Source organism: Embiotoca jacksoni, unplaced genomic scaffold (assembly GCF_022577435.1).
Source record: "Embiotoca jacksoni isolate LCO1_2020_lvr unplaced genomic scaffold, fEmbJac1.0.p SCAF_133, whole genome shotgun sequence".
Taxonomy (NCBI): domain Eukaryota; kingdom Metazoa; phylum Chordata; class Actinopteri; family Embiotocidae; genus Embiotoca; species Embiotoca jacksoni.
In genome coordinates this window covers 88893-106328 of record NW_027185267.1, presented here as the reverse complement: position 1 = coordinate 106328, position 17436 = coordinate 88893, and the positions used below count along the sequence as shown (strand labels likewise).

The 17436-nt window shown below is 44.8% G+C and overlaps 1 protein-coding gene across 2 annotated transcripts in view; it reads right to left on the bottom strand.

The window, feature by feature from the left end:
* The window catches only part of palmdb (palmdelphin b), a 72697-nt gene extending 55828 nt beyond the window's left edge, over nucleotides 1–16869 (bottom strand). For both annotated transcript variants that reach the window (XM_069147186.1, XM_069147188.1), the window contains exon 1: nucleotides 16770–16869. In XM_069147186.1, coding sequence (XP_069003287.1) covers nucleotides 16770–16772 — 3 coding nt within the window. In that variant the 5' untranslated portion in view covers nucleotides 16773–16869. The remainder of the gene's footprint in view (nucleotides 1–16769) is intronic.
* Between the last annotated feature and the right edge of the window lie 567 nt (nucleotides 16870–17436).

Here is a 17436-nt window from a genome sequence, read left to right as displayed (position 1 = left end):
CATCGTTATTGCTGTGTACGTTCCTCCACCAGCTGACGTAGAGGCAGCAGTGGACACCATCCACTCCACGGTGTCCGAACTTCAGACTCAGCATCCCAGTGCATTTTTGGCAGTTACTGGTGACTTTAACCAGTCTGGATAAAGTACTGCCAACTTTTCACCAGTATGTTAACTGCCCCACCCGGAACAATAAAACTCTGGACCTACTGTATGCTAATGCCATGGATGCATACAGTACTACTGCCCTTCCCCCCCTTGGTAGGTCGGATCACAATATGGACCTGCTGACACCAAAGTATGTTCCTCTGGTACAGAGGCAGCCTGTAACCACCAGGACTGTGAGGAGGTGGACACAGGAGGCTAAAGACGCCCTGCAGGACTGCTTTGAGTCCACGGACTAGGATGTGCTGTGTGGACCACATGGGGAGGACATCAACAGCATGACGGACTGTATCACAGAATACATCAAATTCTGTGAACACACCACCGTACCATCCCGGACTGTACACTGCTTCCCCAACAACAAGCCGTGGATCACCAGTGACCTGAAGGTGCTTCTTAATCAGAAGAAAGCAGCCTTCAGGTCTGGGGACAGGGAGGAGCTCAGGACGACCTGAAGGAGAAGCTCAGGGAGTGCAAGGACTCCTACAGGAGGAAGCTGGAGGCCAAACTCCAGTAGAACAACGTGAGGGAGGTGATGACCGGTATGAAGGAGATTACTGGGTTCAAAGGGAGAGAGAGACAACCAGGGGGAACCTGGAGAGGAACAATCAGCTCAACTGTTTCTTCAACAGGTTCAGTTCACAGCCCTCATCTGTCTTCCAAACACCTCTGCTGCCTCCCCTCCTCCCCTCTCTGTCCCCCCTCGTGAGCTGCATGGACACAGAGCCCTCAACATCAAAGTACTCTTCCTCCATTGACGCCATGATTCCCCCCCCCCCTCTCTGTCATGACTGGCCAGGTTAGGAGACAGCTGGAGAGACTCCACCAGCGCAAGGCTGCAGGACCTGACGGCATCAGCCCCGGGGTGCTGAAGACCTGATGGCATCGGCCCCGGGTCCTGAGGACCTGAGACATCCAGCTGTCTGAGGTCCTGCAACATCTCTTCAACCTGAACCTGAAGCAGGAGGAGGTTAGGGTACTGTGGAAGACGTTGTGCCTGGTTCCTGTTCCTAAGAAAACGACTCCATCTGGCCTCAACGACTACCGACCGGTTGCCCTCAAATCTCATGTGAAAATGGAAGTTATTGTACTTGGTCCTAAACACCTCAGAAACTCTTTCTGTAATCACTTAGTTACTCTAGATGACTTTGTCTTGGCCTCCAGCCTTGTGGAACTCCATAACTAACTCTTGTTTGTCTGGAAGACTCATTGTTGACCTGGACAAACTGGAATCTATCTGATAAGTAGGATTTTAACCAGTCTAATGCAGTTCCTTTAATCCTCGTAACGTCTTCTAATCTCTGTAATAAGATCGTATGATCAATTGTATCGAAAGCAGCACTGAGGTCCAGAAGAACAAGTACAGAGACGAGTCCATTATCTGAGGCTAATAAAAGGTCGTTATTAACTTTCACCAGAGCTGTTTCCGTGCTATGATGAACTCTAAAACCTGACTGAAAATCTTCAAACAGATCATTCCTTTGTAAATGATCAAAAAGTTGATTTGCAACAACTTTTTCAAGGATTTTAGTAATAGACGTCAGGTTGTAAATTGGTCTGTAGTTTCCTAAAACAGTTGATCAAGAGTCGGCTTTTTAAGTAAAGGTTTAATTACAGCCACTTTAAAAGCCTGCGGTACATAGCCGGTTACAATAGATAGGTTGATCTGATCTAATATGGAAGTATTAATTAAAGGGAAGACTTCCTTAAAAAGTTTAGTTGGGATGAGATCTAACAGACAGCTAGAGGATCCAGATGAAGAAATAATTCTAGTTAACTCAGAGAGCTCAACAGGAGAGAAATGTTCCAAGTTTACATCTGGTCCTACAGTTGCTTTCAGGGCTGCTGTGCTTAACATCACATCAGTGATGGTGTCAGGAAGGGTCGGCCCGATTCTCTCCCTGATAGTAAGAATTTTATTAGTGAGAGAGCTGAAGGAATAGAGGGCTCAACAGAACTGGGACTCTTTGTCAGCCTGCTACAGTGATGAAAAGAAACCTGGGGTTGTTCTTGTTGTCCTCTATTAATGATGAATAATATAAAGTCCTGGCCTTACGAAGAGCTTTCTTATATAATATTAGACTATCCTTCCAGGCAGGTGAAATTCTTCTAAATTAGTGGAACTCCATTTCCTTTCCATCTTTCTAGTCGCTGCCTAGCAGAGCGTAGTTCTGAGTTGTATCATGGAGACAACTTCCTCTGGTTCATGACTCTCTTCTTCAGAGGGGCGACATCATCTAGAGTTGTAGCAGAGATACTGCAGTGTTTTCTACCAGATGATCCACTTGTGTGGGACTAAGATCAACGTAGATGTCTTCCACTGCTTTAACACACGGCATCGAAGAGGATAAACATGTAACTGCTTCCTTAAACTTGGCCACGACATCATCTGACAGACATCTACTGTAGTGGGATTTATTCTCACATGCTGTGTAGTCCATTATTGGAACTTCAGATGTTAAGAAGAAGTGGTCTGACAAAACAGGGTTTTGAGGAAATACTATTACATTTTCAGTTTCCATCTCATACGACAGAACCAGATGGAGGGTGTGGTTACCACGGTGACGGGGTTTATTTACATTCTGAGAAAAACCTATAGAATCTAATAATGAGCTGAAAGTAGAACTGAGGCTGTCGTTGTCCACGTCAACATGAATGTTAAAGTCTCCCAATATCATCACTTTATCTGAACTCAGCACTAAATCTGATCAAAAGTCAGAATTCAGTTAGAAACTCTGAATAAGGACCAGGTGGGAGATAAACAACAACAATAGAATCCGTTTCTCTGCTTTCCAGTTTGGGTGAGAGACTAAGAGTCAGACTCTCAAATGATTTAGAACTAAGTTTAGGCTTTGGATTAATTGATAAACTTGAGTGGAAGATTGCTGCCACTCCTCCTCCTCCTCCTCCTCAGGCTGAATCTCTAGGAATATGATAATGAATATGACTGGGAGGAGTTGCTTCATTAATCCTAACATATTCTTCCTGTTGCAGCCAGGTCTCTGTGAGACAGAGTAAATCAATCTGATGATCAGTTATCAAGTCATTTACTAACAGAGATTTAGACCAGAGAGATCTCATATTTAATAGTCCACTTTTAATTGTCAGATTTTTTTTGATCCATTAATTTGGTAGGATCCATTTTTATTCCATTTTTATTGATAGATCTTTTCTTGAGTGTTTTAAATATAGGTGGTCTGGGTACAGACACAACCTCTACAGGATGTTGAAGGTTTTGGGTGAGTGACAGCTCTAAAGACGCTGCAGAGGAGCTGTAAGACTGCAGCTCTGCGTCCTGGCCTCAACCCTGGATGTCAGGTTTTAGGGCTGTTAAGAGACACGGCCATGTTTCTAGAAAGAAGAGCTGCACCATCCAAAGTAGGATGGATGCCGTCTCTCCGGATCAGACCAGGTTTTCCCCAGAAAGTATTCCAGTTGTTAATGAAGCCCACATTGTTAGCGGGACATCACCTCGACAACCAGCGGTGAAGTGAAGACGTACGGCTAAACATATCATCACTGGTCCGGTTAGGAAGGAGTCCAGAGAAAACTACGGAGTCCCACGTTGTTTTTCAAAAGTTGGACACCGATTCAAGATTAACTTTAGTGACCTCCGATTGGTGTAACCGGGTGTCGTTACTGCCGACGTTAATAACAATCTGACTGGATTTATGATTCGCCTTAGTCAGCAGTTTCAGGTTTGATTCAATGTCGCCCGCTCTGTCCCCGGGAAGACATCCGACTCTGTCCCCGGGAAGACATCTGACTCTGGCCGCTGGTTTCGCTAACTTCACGTTCCACAAAACAGAGTCTCCAATAACCAGGGTTGGTTTCTCAGCAGGTGTTTCACAGAATGTGGAACATCAGTTGGAGACGTGAAGGTCGGTGGTGAACCGTGGGCTTCTTCTTGGGACGATGTCTCCTTCGTACTGTCCCCCGGCCGCCCGGCTGTTCGGGTGCTGCGGGGGACCGGCTAACTAAACCTGTATCCTGGACAGCTGTACACCACCACCCCTCCTCCAGCTAGCTGGTTGTGTAGCATGGTGCACAGCAGTGATTCTAATTCTATGACCCTGGCCTCCAGAGCCCTAACTACACTACATTTATTACAGGTAGCATTATCATTAAGGGAGGCAGGGTCGTAACTAAACGTCACACACTGAGTAGGAAAAACAAGAAGAGGTGGAGGGAGAGAGGGAAGCCATTGCTAACTGCTAAGCTAGCAGCAGCAAAACACCAAGTTAGTGAACGTTGGTCAAAGATTTAACAGTAGAATTGTTCAAGAAGAGCAAATGTGAGTTTTAACTTGAGATGAGAAGAAGTGTGGAGAGAGTTAAGATACGTATAATTCAGGAAAAAAAGCTGAAATAGCAGAGAAGTAACACTAGTCACAATGTTTGTAGACAGGAAGTGATGCAATACGCTCACCGTGATGTCAGATGAGATTCCTCCAATCCAAGCAGCAGTTCAATGAAATATTGAGGTAAAGTTTCAGTTCAGGCTTTAGACACCATATAAAGCAAATCTCCAGAACTGCCTTCTTTCATCTACGTAATATTAATAAAATCAGGAAAGTCCTTCCTCAGCGTGACGCAAAAAAACTCATTCATGCGTTTGTTACTTCTAGACTAGATTATTGTAATTCCTTGTTGTTAGGATGTCCAAATTACTCATTAAAAACCTGCAGCTGATCCAAAATGCTGCAGCAAGAGTACTGATGGGATTTAGCAAGAGATATCATATTTCTCCAGTTTTATCTTCTCTTCACTGGCTTCCTGTGAAATCAAGAATAGAATTTAAAATTCTCTTGATGACTTACAAAGCTCTACATGACCAGGCTCCATCATATCTTAGAGATCTTATAGAACCATATAATCCCAGCAGAGCACTTCTCTCTCAGTACGCTGGTCTACTTGTGGTTCCTAGAGTTTCCAGAAGTAGAATGGGAGGCGGAGCTTCAGTTTTCAGGCTCCTCCCCTGTGGAACCAGCTCCCAGTTTGTGTTGGAGGGGCAGAAACCCTCTCTCGCTTTAAGATTAGACTCAAAACGTTCCCTTTTGATAAAGCCTATAGTTAGGGCTGGCTCAGGTAGACCTGAACCAACCCTTAGTTATGCTGTTATAGGCCGAGGCTGCTGGGAGACCTCGTTACATGCTGAGCTTCTTTTCTTTCCTCCTACTCTTTAACTGACTCATACCTCACCATCTTTTTCTCTCCCATAGTTTCTTCTTATTATCTGTTGTCTCCATTCAGTTCTTTCGCTCGTGTAGTTTCTCTTCTTTCTTTTCCAGATGTCCCGTCATGGAGCTGCATGTCTCTGCTCTGCGCTTGTCGTCTCCAGCAACAGTTCTTCTCTTGTATCTCTATGCTGTCCTTTTCTCTCTCTGCTCTCCTCTCACCCCAACCGTCAAGGCAGATGGCCGCCCACCCCTGATCCTGGTTCTGTCGGAGGTTTCTTCCTGTTAAAAGGAGTTTTTCTTCCTTCTGTTGGAGGTTTTTCTCCCTTAAAGAGGAGGTTTTTTTCCCTCCTAGCTTATGTGGGAATTGCTGTATTGTTGGGTTTCTCTGTATAATATTGTAAAGTTCCACTTTAAGGACTTTACTGTGTTAAGTGCCATGAAATAACCTGTGTTGTGATTTAGCGCTATATAAATAAAATAAAATTGAATTGAATTGAATTGAAGGTGCTGGAGAGGCTGGTCTTGGCCCACCTCAGACCGCTGGTGAAATCTTCACTTGACTGTCTGCAATTTGCATTCCAGCCTCATGTGTGAGTGGTCGATGCCCTCATCTACCGTCATCTAGTGCAGTATTTCTCAAACTGTGGGGCGCGCCCCTGTAGTGGGGCACAGGGGGAAATGCTGAATTTTTTTATTTCAAGAACTTTATTGAGAACTTCACATATTACAAAAGTACAAAGTACACGGACATAAAACTAAGTCATTAATAAATACATGGCGAAATGCCTGTACTTTCGTGTAAATGTTTACGTTACGCCGTTAACAGGTTACACTTGCGCATGCGCAACGGCCAAGATCCTTGCCGACTCACGTGTAGATTAGTGTGCAGATCCGACTCTAGCCAGAGGCTGAGGTTTACAGCTCAAACACTGAGTGAGTTCTGGCTCATAGTGGAGAGGGACCATCCACTCATCGGACAGGGCTGTGGGCATTCTGCTTCCCTTCGCCACATCCTACCTCTGTGAGATCGGCTTTTCTGCTGTTGCCTCTCAAAAAAAAAAACACAGATCTAAGCTCAACATTGAGCATGAATTGAGAGTGGCCGTATCAAGTCTGCAACCCCGTTTTAAAAAGATTTGTATTGGAAAGCAGGCTCATTGCAGCCACTAATACTGATAAAACTTGATGGCTTACACATATCTGCACTAATTTTGTTTTGTTTTGTACGGGTTGCACGTTATTGTTGTTTTGAAAAGATATTGTAGCGTGTTGGGATAGTTAACGGTTTTTCCCAGAATGCCCAGAGTTCGTTCGAATGTTCGTATTCGGCACCATAAGTGACATGAGTTGGACGTTATTGTAATTCCCCCTGGCTTGTGTGTATTTGTGTGAGAAGTAAATTGTATGTTCTTCAGCTAAATAAACAGCTGATCCTGGAGTTGTGAAGTGTATTAAACCAAGGATCAATGCTAATATAGAGTTAGTCTTTGCCTCATCTCTTGGCTAATTAATCCCTGACTTGTTACAATATGCTGTGTAAAACTTCACAAGTTGCTCATTGTTGTTATTATCTTGAAAAGATATTCAGTGCAAAACAGGTTAATTGCAGCCACAATTAGCTATTTTTTTTTGCCAAATATTAGTTATTTTTTGCACCAATAGAACTTTATTTGCATTGTTCTAACAAAGTGATTGCACAGTTTATGTTTTTGTCTGATGGAGCAATCTGGTTTACTTGAAAGTGATTGCAATTTTCTGTATTCTATTAATTGAAAAAGCACTGACGGAGGACTCAAAATGTTGTTATTTCAATAAAAATTCAACATGGAACATTTTGTTCCAATTTTGTTGGGGCGGTGGGGCATGAACATTTTTCTCCCTCCAAAGTGGGGTGTGACAAAAAAAGTTTGAGAACCACTGATCTAGTGGATGACTGTTGATTGGGCCAGTGAACTGTTCTTCTCCGAGGAAATAAACCCTGTTAACAGCGGAAACCTGTGGCTGAAGTGTCTTTTGTCAGAGGAACCCACTATCCATAACTCAAGACTTGTTACACTGGCGCCCAAAGTGGGGACGGCAAATGGAGTACGACAGGCAGTATTCGGAGATGACAGCGCACCCGGTCATTGCGCTGGGTCAGATGTTGGGGGTGATCGCAGCAATGCAGCGCGATCAGGCTGAAACAAACAGACAGTTACTAGAGTTGCTTCAGGCCCAGGCAGAGCGGCAAGCTCGCACACTGGAGCAGCTCACGGCCTGGCCCGCTGCAGCTCTGCCGGGGCCATCTGTATTATCGGGGGTGACATTGCACAAGATGACTCCGGCAGACGAGGTCGTCTTTTCTGGATATGTTTGAGGCAATGGCGGGGGCATGTGCCTAGCCGGCGGCAGAGTGGGCGGTACGATTCTTGCCTCTCCTGCCCTGGGGCTGCCTCCGGGGGCAAGACACAGTTCCCCGGCCCCTCGGTCCCAACTGGCACTCTTCCCAACTGACAGGGGGTTCCTCAACCGCTTGGGCAGGAGTGTTGGAGGTGTGGGCAGCCCGGACACTGCCGGAGGGAGTATCCATTAATGGAAGTGGGACAGACGGTCCGGGTTGTCGGCCCTCCAGCACCCTTCCCCGGTCCAGGAGCGACATACCACGTTCTGGTAAGGATCCAGGGGGGTGTACATCAGGCGATGGTGGATTCGGGCTGTACACAGTCTATGATTCATCAGAGTCTGGTTCGGCCCGGGGCATTGGTGGAGGCATCGTGGGTGAAGATTAGGTGTGTGCATGGGGATGTTCACGAGTATCCCATAGTATCAGTGGAAATTAGATACTTAGGGAAAAAGCATAGCATAAAGATAGCGGTTAGCTCCCGCCTTATGTACCCCCTAATCTTGGGGACAGATTGGCCCGGGTTTCATAAGTTAATGGGGCAGAGTGCGGGGGTGCATTCATGGCAGACAGGGTCATGCGATATGTGTGCTGTGCTCAGCGGTGATGCGAGGTTGTCCGACACTGCAGATGGGGAGGGGGAACCAGCGGAGCCTCCTGTGGAGACTCCGCTGGTTCCCGAATTACACTCCATGGAGGATTTTCCACTTGAGTAGTCTCGTGATGATACTCTACGCTTGGCCTTTGACCAAGTGATACGAATTGATGGTCAGTTGGTGCGCCCTGACGCAGCACAGTCAGAGGTCCCATTTGAGCGAATTGGCATGGACCTCATCGGGCCATTTCACCGGAGCGCACAGGGATATCATTTTGTGTTAGTTCTGGTGGATTACGCAACACGATATCCTGAGGCAGTGCCGTTGTGCAACATTTCTGCAAAGAGTGTCGCGCAGACTCTGTTTCAGGTCATCTCCCGAGTCGGGATCCCAAAAGAGATTCTGACTGACCAGGGCAGCTCGTTCATGTCACGAACACTGAGGGAACTTTATGGATTACTGGGCATTAAGTCTATTCGGACCAGTGTTTATCACCCACAGACTGACGGTCTTGTGGAGCGTCTGAATAAGACTTTAAAATCCATGAGTCGTAAATTCATACACGAAGACGAATGCAATTGGGATAAATGGCTTGATCCTCTGTTGTTTGCAGTGCGGGAGGTCCCCCAGGCCTCGACGGGATTTTCTCCCTTTGAACTGCTGTTTGGCAGGAAACCACGAGGGGTGCTCGACCTGCTTAAAGAAAACTGGGAGGAAGGTCCGAGCTCCAGCAAAAGTGAAATTCAATACGTCCTGGACCTGCGAGCAAAACTCCACACACTGGGTCAAATGTCACGTGAGAATTTGCTCCAGGCCCAGGAACATCAACAACAGCTGTACAACAGAGGGGCTAAGCTGAGGCAATTCACACCGGGAGAAAAGGTACTTGTGTTGCTTCCTTCTTCCAGCTGAAAACTCCTCGCCAAGTGGCAAGGGCCCTTCGTGGTCACACGGCAAGTAGGTGATGTCAACTATGAGGTGGTGCGGTCTGACAGGGGCGGAGCTACACAGCTTACCACCTCAACCTCTTAAAAGCATGGAGAGAGGCGGAGTCTGTTTCTCTGGTGTCTGCGGTATCTGAGAGGAGCTGGGGCCAGAGGTTCCAAAGTCCACCAATCCTGCCTCGCTCCCTTTTGACGCTCATCTCTCCGGGACCCAGAGGACAGACGTTGCCCAGTTGCAGAAGCAGTTTGCTGATGTGTTCTCCCTCCTGCCAGGACGCACAAACCTCATAGTGCACAACATTGAGACATCTCTGAGCGTGACGGTGCAGTCATGACCCTACAGGTTACCTGAACACAAGAAAAAATAACTGGTGACTGGAAGGGATTTGGAGGAAATAAACCCTGTTAACAGCAGAAACCTGTGGCTGAAGTGTCTTTTGTCAGAGATAATATGCATTTAAAAAAATATATATTTATTTAATATTTTTACTGACTCTATTTTATATTCTGTAATGTATTGCTTTGCCCTATACATGCTGGTGCTGTAACGACAAAAAGCTTTGTCAATAATAGTAATAATGAAATAAATTTTTGTAGCACTTTTCACACTCTTGTATGTTGCTCAAAGTGCTGTGTTATCATCTCTGAACCTGAATAGATTCACAACAATAAGGGGAATTTATCAAATACTTAAAAGTGTGAAGCTCCAGTTTGAGATTGATTATGTCACTGCCATCTTAAAAACTGATGGATTAACCACACCGTTCAAGAGATGACACGTTCTTTCACTGTAATCAATATGTCATCGGATGTCACTCTGCGTTGGTTTTTTGAGGATTAAAAAGTGTGTTTATAGTGTAGCACATGTAACTCCAGGATTACATTACGGTTGAAAATTAAATAATAGAAGGAAGGAAACGAGCCCACTGAAGGTCATGCTGCTGGTTAGCATGTCCACCTGTTGACACTATGGTGGTCTGATCCCACACAGCTGAAAATAGAGATGCTGCCCGGCTCACAGCTGGCCGAGCCCGACACCATGTGCATGAGACAATCTGCACGTGTTTGCAGTCAATGACGTTATCGTCCTAAAAGAGAGCCCTCAAGAGCCGCCAATCATGTTGGATAAACGTGGTCACACAAGCACATTTGGGATATACAATGTGTGACGTGCAGTTCAGAGGTATATTCTTGAATGGAGGTAAATGAAAGGGGCTAAAACAAAGAGGCTAATCTAGTTTGTATCATGCCAGTAAACTTGAATCCAGCAGGGACACATGGGAAAACAGACTCAATAATTAAAGGAATGAGCACATGATGAGGCCAGGGTAGCCTTCACTGGTCTGTGGCTGCCATTACAGCACTGGTAGTTCAAGTAATTACACTGCTCCTGCCAAACGTACAATCACTGTCATGCACAACCTGTTGGGGCGTTTCCAAAGCTTGTTGGCTTGCTGACTTTCACTTTGAATCTGAGTCACCAGTTAGTTATTTCAAGAGAATCTAGTGGAAATCATTGCATTGGCTCAGGAACACTTCTGTAAACCATTGTCTGTGAACACAGTTCATCGCTGCATCCACAAATGCAGGTTAAAACTCTCCAAAGAAGAAACCAGATAGAAACATGATCCAGAAACACCACCGCCTTCTCTGGACCGAGATCATTGAAGATGGACTGAGGTGAAGTGGAAAACTGTCCTGAGGTCTGATGGATCACAATCTGAGATTCTGTTTGGAAATCATGGACGCTGCATCCTCCAGCTTAAAGAGGAGAGGGACCATCCAGCTTGTTATCAGCTCAGTTCCAAAGCCAGCATCTGTGATGGTACAGGGATGCATTAGTGCACGTGGCATGGGTTGCTTGAACATCTGGAAGGAAGCATTAATGCTGAATGATATATTCAGGTTTTGGAGCAACATATGCTGCCATCCAGACAACGTCTCTTTCAGGGAAGGTCTTGTTTATTTCAGCAGAACAACGTCCAACCACATTCTGCACGTATTCCAACAGCATGGCTCTCTAGTAGAAGAGTCCGCTGATAAACTGGCCTCCTGCAGTCCAGACCTGTCAATCATTGAAAACATCTGGATCTCAAATCCTAATTATCAGATAGATTTCAGTTTGTCCATGTCAACAATGAGTCTTCCAGACAAACTAGAGTTAGTTATGGAGTTCCACAAGACTCAAGAGTTCAGCCCAATACCTTCCCTCTGTACATGCTTCCATTAGATGTCATCAGGAAACACTGCATCAAGTTCCATTGTTACACAACAATCTCCTGCTTCTAAATTCAGACAAGACAGAAGTTCTTGTACTTGGTCCTAAAAACCTCAGAAACTCTTTCTATAATCATTTAGTTCCTCTGGATGGCGTCGTCTTGGCCTCTGTCACCACTGTAAGGAACCTTGGCCTCCAGCATCACTGTGAGGAACCTTGGAGTCATCTTTGATGAGGATTTGTCCTTTAGCCACCAGCTAAAGCAAGTCTTTGTTACTTGCAGGCTGGATTATTGTAATTCCTTGTTGTTAGGATGTCCAAATTACTCATTAAAAACATGCAGTTGATCGGAAATGCTGCAGCAAGAGTTCTGACGGGAGTTAGACATCATATTTTTCCTGTTTTAGCTTCTCTTCATCAAAGTTCTTCGTGACCGGGTTCCATCTTATCTCAGAGAACTTATAGAACCACATCATCCTGACAGATCTTATAGAACCACATCATCCTGATAGATCTTATAGAACCACATTCCTGATAGATCTAATAGAACCACATCAAAAAGATAGATGACATACACTCCTCATTTTCAAACCCAGCTTCAGTAACTACATTTCCATCATCTTCATCTTCATACCCTTCGCTTTCCTCTTTCACCCACCCCCCCCCCCCATCTCCCAATCAAGTTCTTACCTTGGTAACCCCCCCCCCCCCAACCACCTGCCCCCTTGGCCCCATCCCATCTCACATTCTCCAGTCTATTGCTCCTGACCTTCTTCCTTTTCTCTCCATCTCATCAACTCTTCTCTGTCAACGGTCTGTTTCCTGAACTCTCTGAAGGAGAGTGAACCCTCTCCTGAAGAAAACCCCCCTCAACCCGTCTGAAGTAAACAACTACAGACCGTCTCTCTTCTTCCCTTTCTTTCCAAAACTCTGGAGCGAGCTATCTTTAACCAACTCTCCTCCTATCTCCACCATAATAACCTTCTTGACCACCAGTCTGGTTTCAACAGACCACTCAACAGAGATGGTCCTCCTTGTTGTCTCTGAGCAGCTTCACACTGCTAGAGCAGCCTCTCTGTCCTCTGTCCTGATCCTTCTAGACCTTCTGCTGCATTGGACACAGTGAACCACCAGATCCTTCTTTCCTCCTTCAGGACCTCGGTGTCTCTCTGCTCTCTCCCTGTTCTCATCCTACCTCAACGACCTCACCTACCGGGTAACTTGGAGAGGATCTGTGTCTGAACCTTGTCCTCTCACTAATGGTGTCCTTCAAGGCTCCGTCCTGGGTCCCCTCCTCTTCTCTCTGTACACCAACTCTCTCGGCTCTGTCGTTCACTCACATGTCTTTTCCTACCACAGCTATGCTGATGACACCCAACTGAGCCTCTATTTTCCCCGATCTGAAACATAGGTAGCAGCATGAATCTCTGCCTGTCTGACTGACATCTCTCAGTGGATGTCTTCACACCACCTGGAAATCAACCTCCACAAGACCGAACTGCTCTTCCTTCCAGGGAAACACTCTCCCACCCTCGACCTGACTACTACCTTCAACAACTCTGTTATCCCCGACCCTGACTGATAAGAACCTCGGAGACACTCAACAGTCAACTCTCTCTTACTGCCAACATCACTGCAACAACACGTTCCTGTAGATACATGCTGCACAACATCAGGAGAATATGTCCTCTTCTCACTCAGAAGGCGGCGCAGGTTCTGGTCCAGGCTCTGGTCCAGGTTCTGGTCATCTCACATCTGGACTACTGTAACTCTCTCCTGGCAGGTCTACCTGTTAGTACCATCCGACCTCTGCAGCTCATCCAGAATGCTGCAGCTCGACTGGTCTTTAACCTCCTAAATACACTCACACTACTCCGCTCCTCCACTCCTCCTCCTCCTCCTCCGCTCCCTTCACTGGTTACCAGTAGCTGCCCGCATCCGTTTCAAAACATTGGTACTTGCGTACCGTGCTGTGAACAGATCGGGTCCAGTCTACATCCAGGACATGGTCCAACCTTACACCCCAGCCCGCTCACTCCGCTCTGCATCTGCCAATCAGCTTGTTGCTCCTCACTGAGCTAAACACTCAACAAAATCATGACTGTTTGCTGTCTTGGCTCCTAAATGGTAGAATGAGCTCCCCAACGACATCAGGACAGCGGAAACTCTGTACATCTTCCACCACAAACTAAAAACACACCTCTTCAGACTTTACCTTGAATAGGTAGCACTCTACTAGCGCTTAAAATGGCACTTACTTTTAGCACTTTGTAGTTTGGCTTTCTTGAAGAAATTTTATTTTCTTGATTATTGTTGTTCTGGGTTTTGTGCCCTCATGGTTGAAATGCACTTATTGTAAGTTGCTTTTGACAAAAGCGTCAGCTAAATGAAATGTAATGTAAAAAATGTAATCATCCTGACAAAGATATTCTCTCTCAGCCTGCTTGTGGTTCCCAGAGTTCCCACCAGCAGGATGTAAATCAGAGTTTCAGTTTTCAGGCTCCTAGTTTGTGTTCAGGAGCAGAAACCCTCTCGAGCTTTAAGGTTAGACTCAAAACGTTCCTTTTTGATAAATTTTATAGTTGGAGCTGCTCAGGTGAACCTGAACAATCCTGCAGTTCTGCTGTTATAGACCGAGGCTGCTGAGGGACCTCCCATGATGCACTGGGCTTCTTTCATCTCACTCTTTAACTCTCTATAACTCATATCTCACCATCACATCTCATTAACTTAATGTTTTTCTCTCCCATAGTTTCTATTTATTCTCTGTTGTCTCCATTCAGTTCCTTCGCTCGTGTAGTTTCTGTTCTTTCTTTTCCAGATGTCCCGTCATGGAGCTGCATGTCTCTGCTCTATGATTGTCGAGCCATCAACAGTTCTTCTCCTGTATCTATGCTGTCCTTTTCTCTCTCTGCTCTCCTCTCACCCCAACCGGTGGAGGCAGATGCTCCGTCCACCTCTGAGTCTGGTTCTGTTAACAGAAGCTCCGCCCACCTCTGAGCCTGGTTCTGTTAACAGATGCTCCGCCCACCTCTGATCCTGGTTCTGTTGGAGGTTTCTTCCTGTTAAAGGGAGTTTTTCTTCCCTCTGTTGGAGGTTTTTCTCCCTTTAAGAAGAGTTTTTTCCCTCCTAGCTTATGTGGGAATTGTTGTATTGTTGAGATTCGCTGTATTATGCTGTAAAGTTCTGCTGTGAAGGCTGTGTTAAGTGCCAAGACATAACTTGTGTTGTGATTTGGCGCTATATAAATAAAATTGAATTGAATTGAAATTCAAAATATATATTTTTTTTTTTAACATAAAACCAAAACATTTCTCACATTTCAATATCTGATATGTTGTCTTTGGTCTATTTGCAATTTAATATGGGTTTAAGAGAAATGCAAATCATTGCATTTAGTTTTTATTTGTGTCCCAATTTTTTTTAAAACGGGGTTGTACATCATTAAAGCAGGAGCGAAATTTAGATTTCAAATTGAACAAACCAATCCTCCCCTCAGTCACAGTATAACAGTCAGCTGCCTGCAGAGTATGGGTAAAGTCCAGACTCCAGTCCCAGTGACATAACCCCGACACCTCCTTATCTGTCTGGCCATCCTTCCAAGGTCTTCCTGATTTTTAATCCCTTCTCCTTCTTCCTTAATCTGATTTTTGATGGATTAACAGTGCGAGGCTAACAGCAAAAGTGTAATTCATTTGGAGTTGTGTTTGTTACTCTTCAGCTCTAATTTGGACTTGATCTTCCATTTCCTCAGAAAATTATCAGACTCTTCACCCTAATTTTCACCAGAATCGGCAGTTGTTCATTGAGGCAGCCACTGGAGCTGATGATAGCATCCCATAAGATCTGATAACTTTTCAAAAACTGAAATAAAGAAAACTTTTAACTTTGTAGACTATAACACAAAGTAGGGAAAACCATAAACACAAAATGACAAAATGAGAACCATTTAACAATGTTTGCTCAAAATCAAGAAAAAATTATCAAATCAGGAAGTCGAGAAAAAAAAGAGAAGAAACCAGGGCAGACAAAAGGCTTATCTTCTGAAACGCTGCTACGAAGCTGTGAAGCAAAACCGGGTCGCACATTCAATGTCATGGGATGTGTGTGGAAAACCCAGGTTAGCTGTTGAATGCTGCACTGTGTGTGTATGTGTGTGGAGTACAAAGCTGGAGTCAAGATGGTGTTAACACGAAGACAAAGTTAATGATCTGTTGTTAGCTTTTAGAGGAGTTCACTGTTGGCATGATTGATAGATAAACATGCTTACATTCATGTTTTTGTCGAGTTGTAAGAAAACATTTATACAAATGTATTAATTAGTGAGTTTTACACATTAATCTGACTATATTTTAAATGGTAGGTACAAAACCTGGTCAGTTGATCTCCCATACTTTGTCTTTAGGCTAAGCTAGGCTAGCCATGTACAGACTCATACACACTATCGTGATTGATATCAATCCTTTCATTTGGCTCTCAGGAAGAAGGAGCATGATGCTGGATTGTGCTGCTAAATCTGAACCCAAACTGAATGTCTGTCTGTTTGAAAAGAAGTCATCAGAGCGTATTTATTATGGACTTTCCGGTGGTGTGATTTCAGATTCTGATGAAGGTGTAAAAGTGAATCTTCTGCCACGTGCTAAAATATTGATTTGACGGAGATGAGTGGGAAGGACAGGGCAGCTCAGAACAACAGCATGTGTGTGGGAGTGCATATATGTGTGTCTGTGTACACATTCATCACACCCACACATATATCCCATTTTCTGAAAGCTCCCTGTCACTTTGAAATATCTTTATTTTAGTGTTTCAGATGTGATTTCTGAGGAGTATGAAGATGTCTTGGACTGACTCTTCTGCTCTTTGCATGTCTGTCCATCTGTGAGTGAAAGTATTTGAAACCAGACCCCAGCTGGGACGCTGCAAACAGACAGCTTAACAGAATTAAAAGATTATAGAATCAAAGGCCACTTGTGTCTTAAATTACCTCTGACTGACTTACGGTAGAAACGAGGACCAGAGAACAGTTTACAACACAACAATAGTAGTAATCTGTGCATACGTATGTAGTAATAGTAAGGTGCAATAAAGGCTCTACGTTAAGGGAGGAGTACCAGTACCAGTACCAGTAGTACCATTACCAGTAGTAACAGAACCAGTAGTAACAGTACCAGTCCCATTAACAGTACCAGTTCCAGTAGTATCAGTACCAGTACCGTTAACAGTATCAGTAGTATCAGTAGTACCAGTAGTACCAGTACCAGTAGCAGAGATATAAAGGTCCACTCACCATGTTTGTGCTTTGAGTCGTGGAGCAGCAGCGTTGTGAAGTAGATCTCAAGCCTGCAGTGTCTCCAACATCACTGAGTCGGAGATCCTAGAGCTGATTCAGAGGGACTGAAGATCCCCCCTCCCCTCCCCCACTCCTCCTCCTCTCTCTCTCCCGGTCTCTCTCGCTCTCTTTCTGTCTCTCTCTTTCCCTCTCTCTCTCTCTCTCTCCCGCTCTCTCTTTCAATTCAGTTCAATTTAATTCTCTTTTAATTCTCTGACATGACATTTGGTTTCAACATAAGCATGAATTCTTCCGTAAATAGTAGATTACAAATATTAAAGTGATAAAATAATAAAAGAAAGAAGGAAAATTCATAAAGTCTTATAATTTTCAAATATTTCTTGCTTTGTGACACTAAAGTTTTCTGTCCGTCTCTGAACCCCCCCCCCCCCCCCGTTCTCTGTCTTTATCTGCATAGAGTTACAGAGCCAGCCATGTGCCTAAAATATCACTGCCAAACAATTGTGCCAAGAATGTGCTCCTGCGTGCGCACTCACACACACATTACCCCCCCCCCACACACACACACAAAGAGGAAATACTTTGCTCAACACAAACCTATAACAATAACCTATATATACCCTCTCTACATGTTCGTTTACTGCCATGTTAACATCAGACGCAT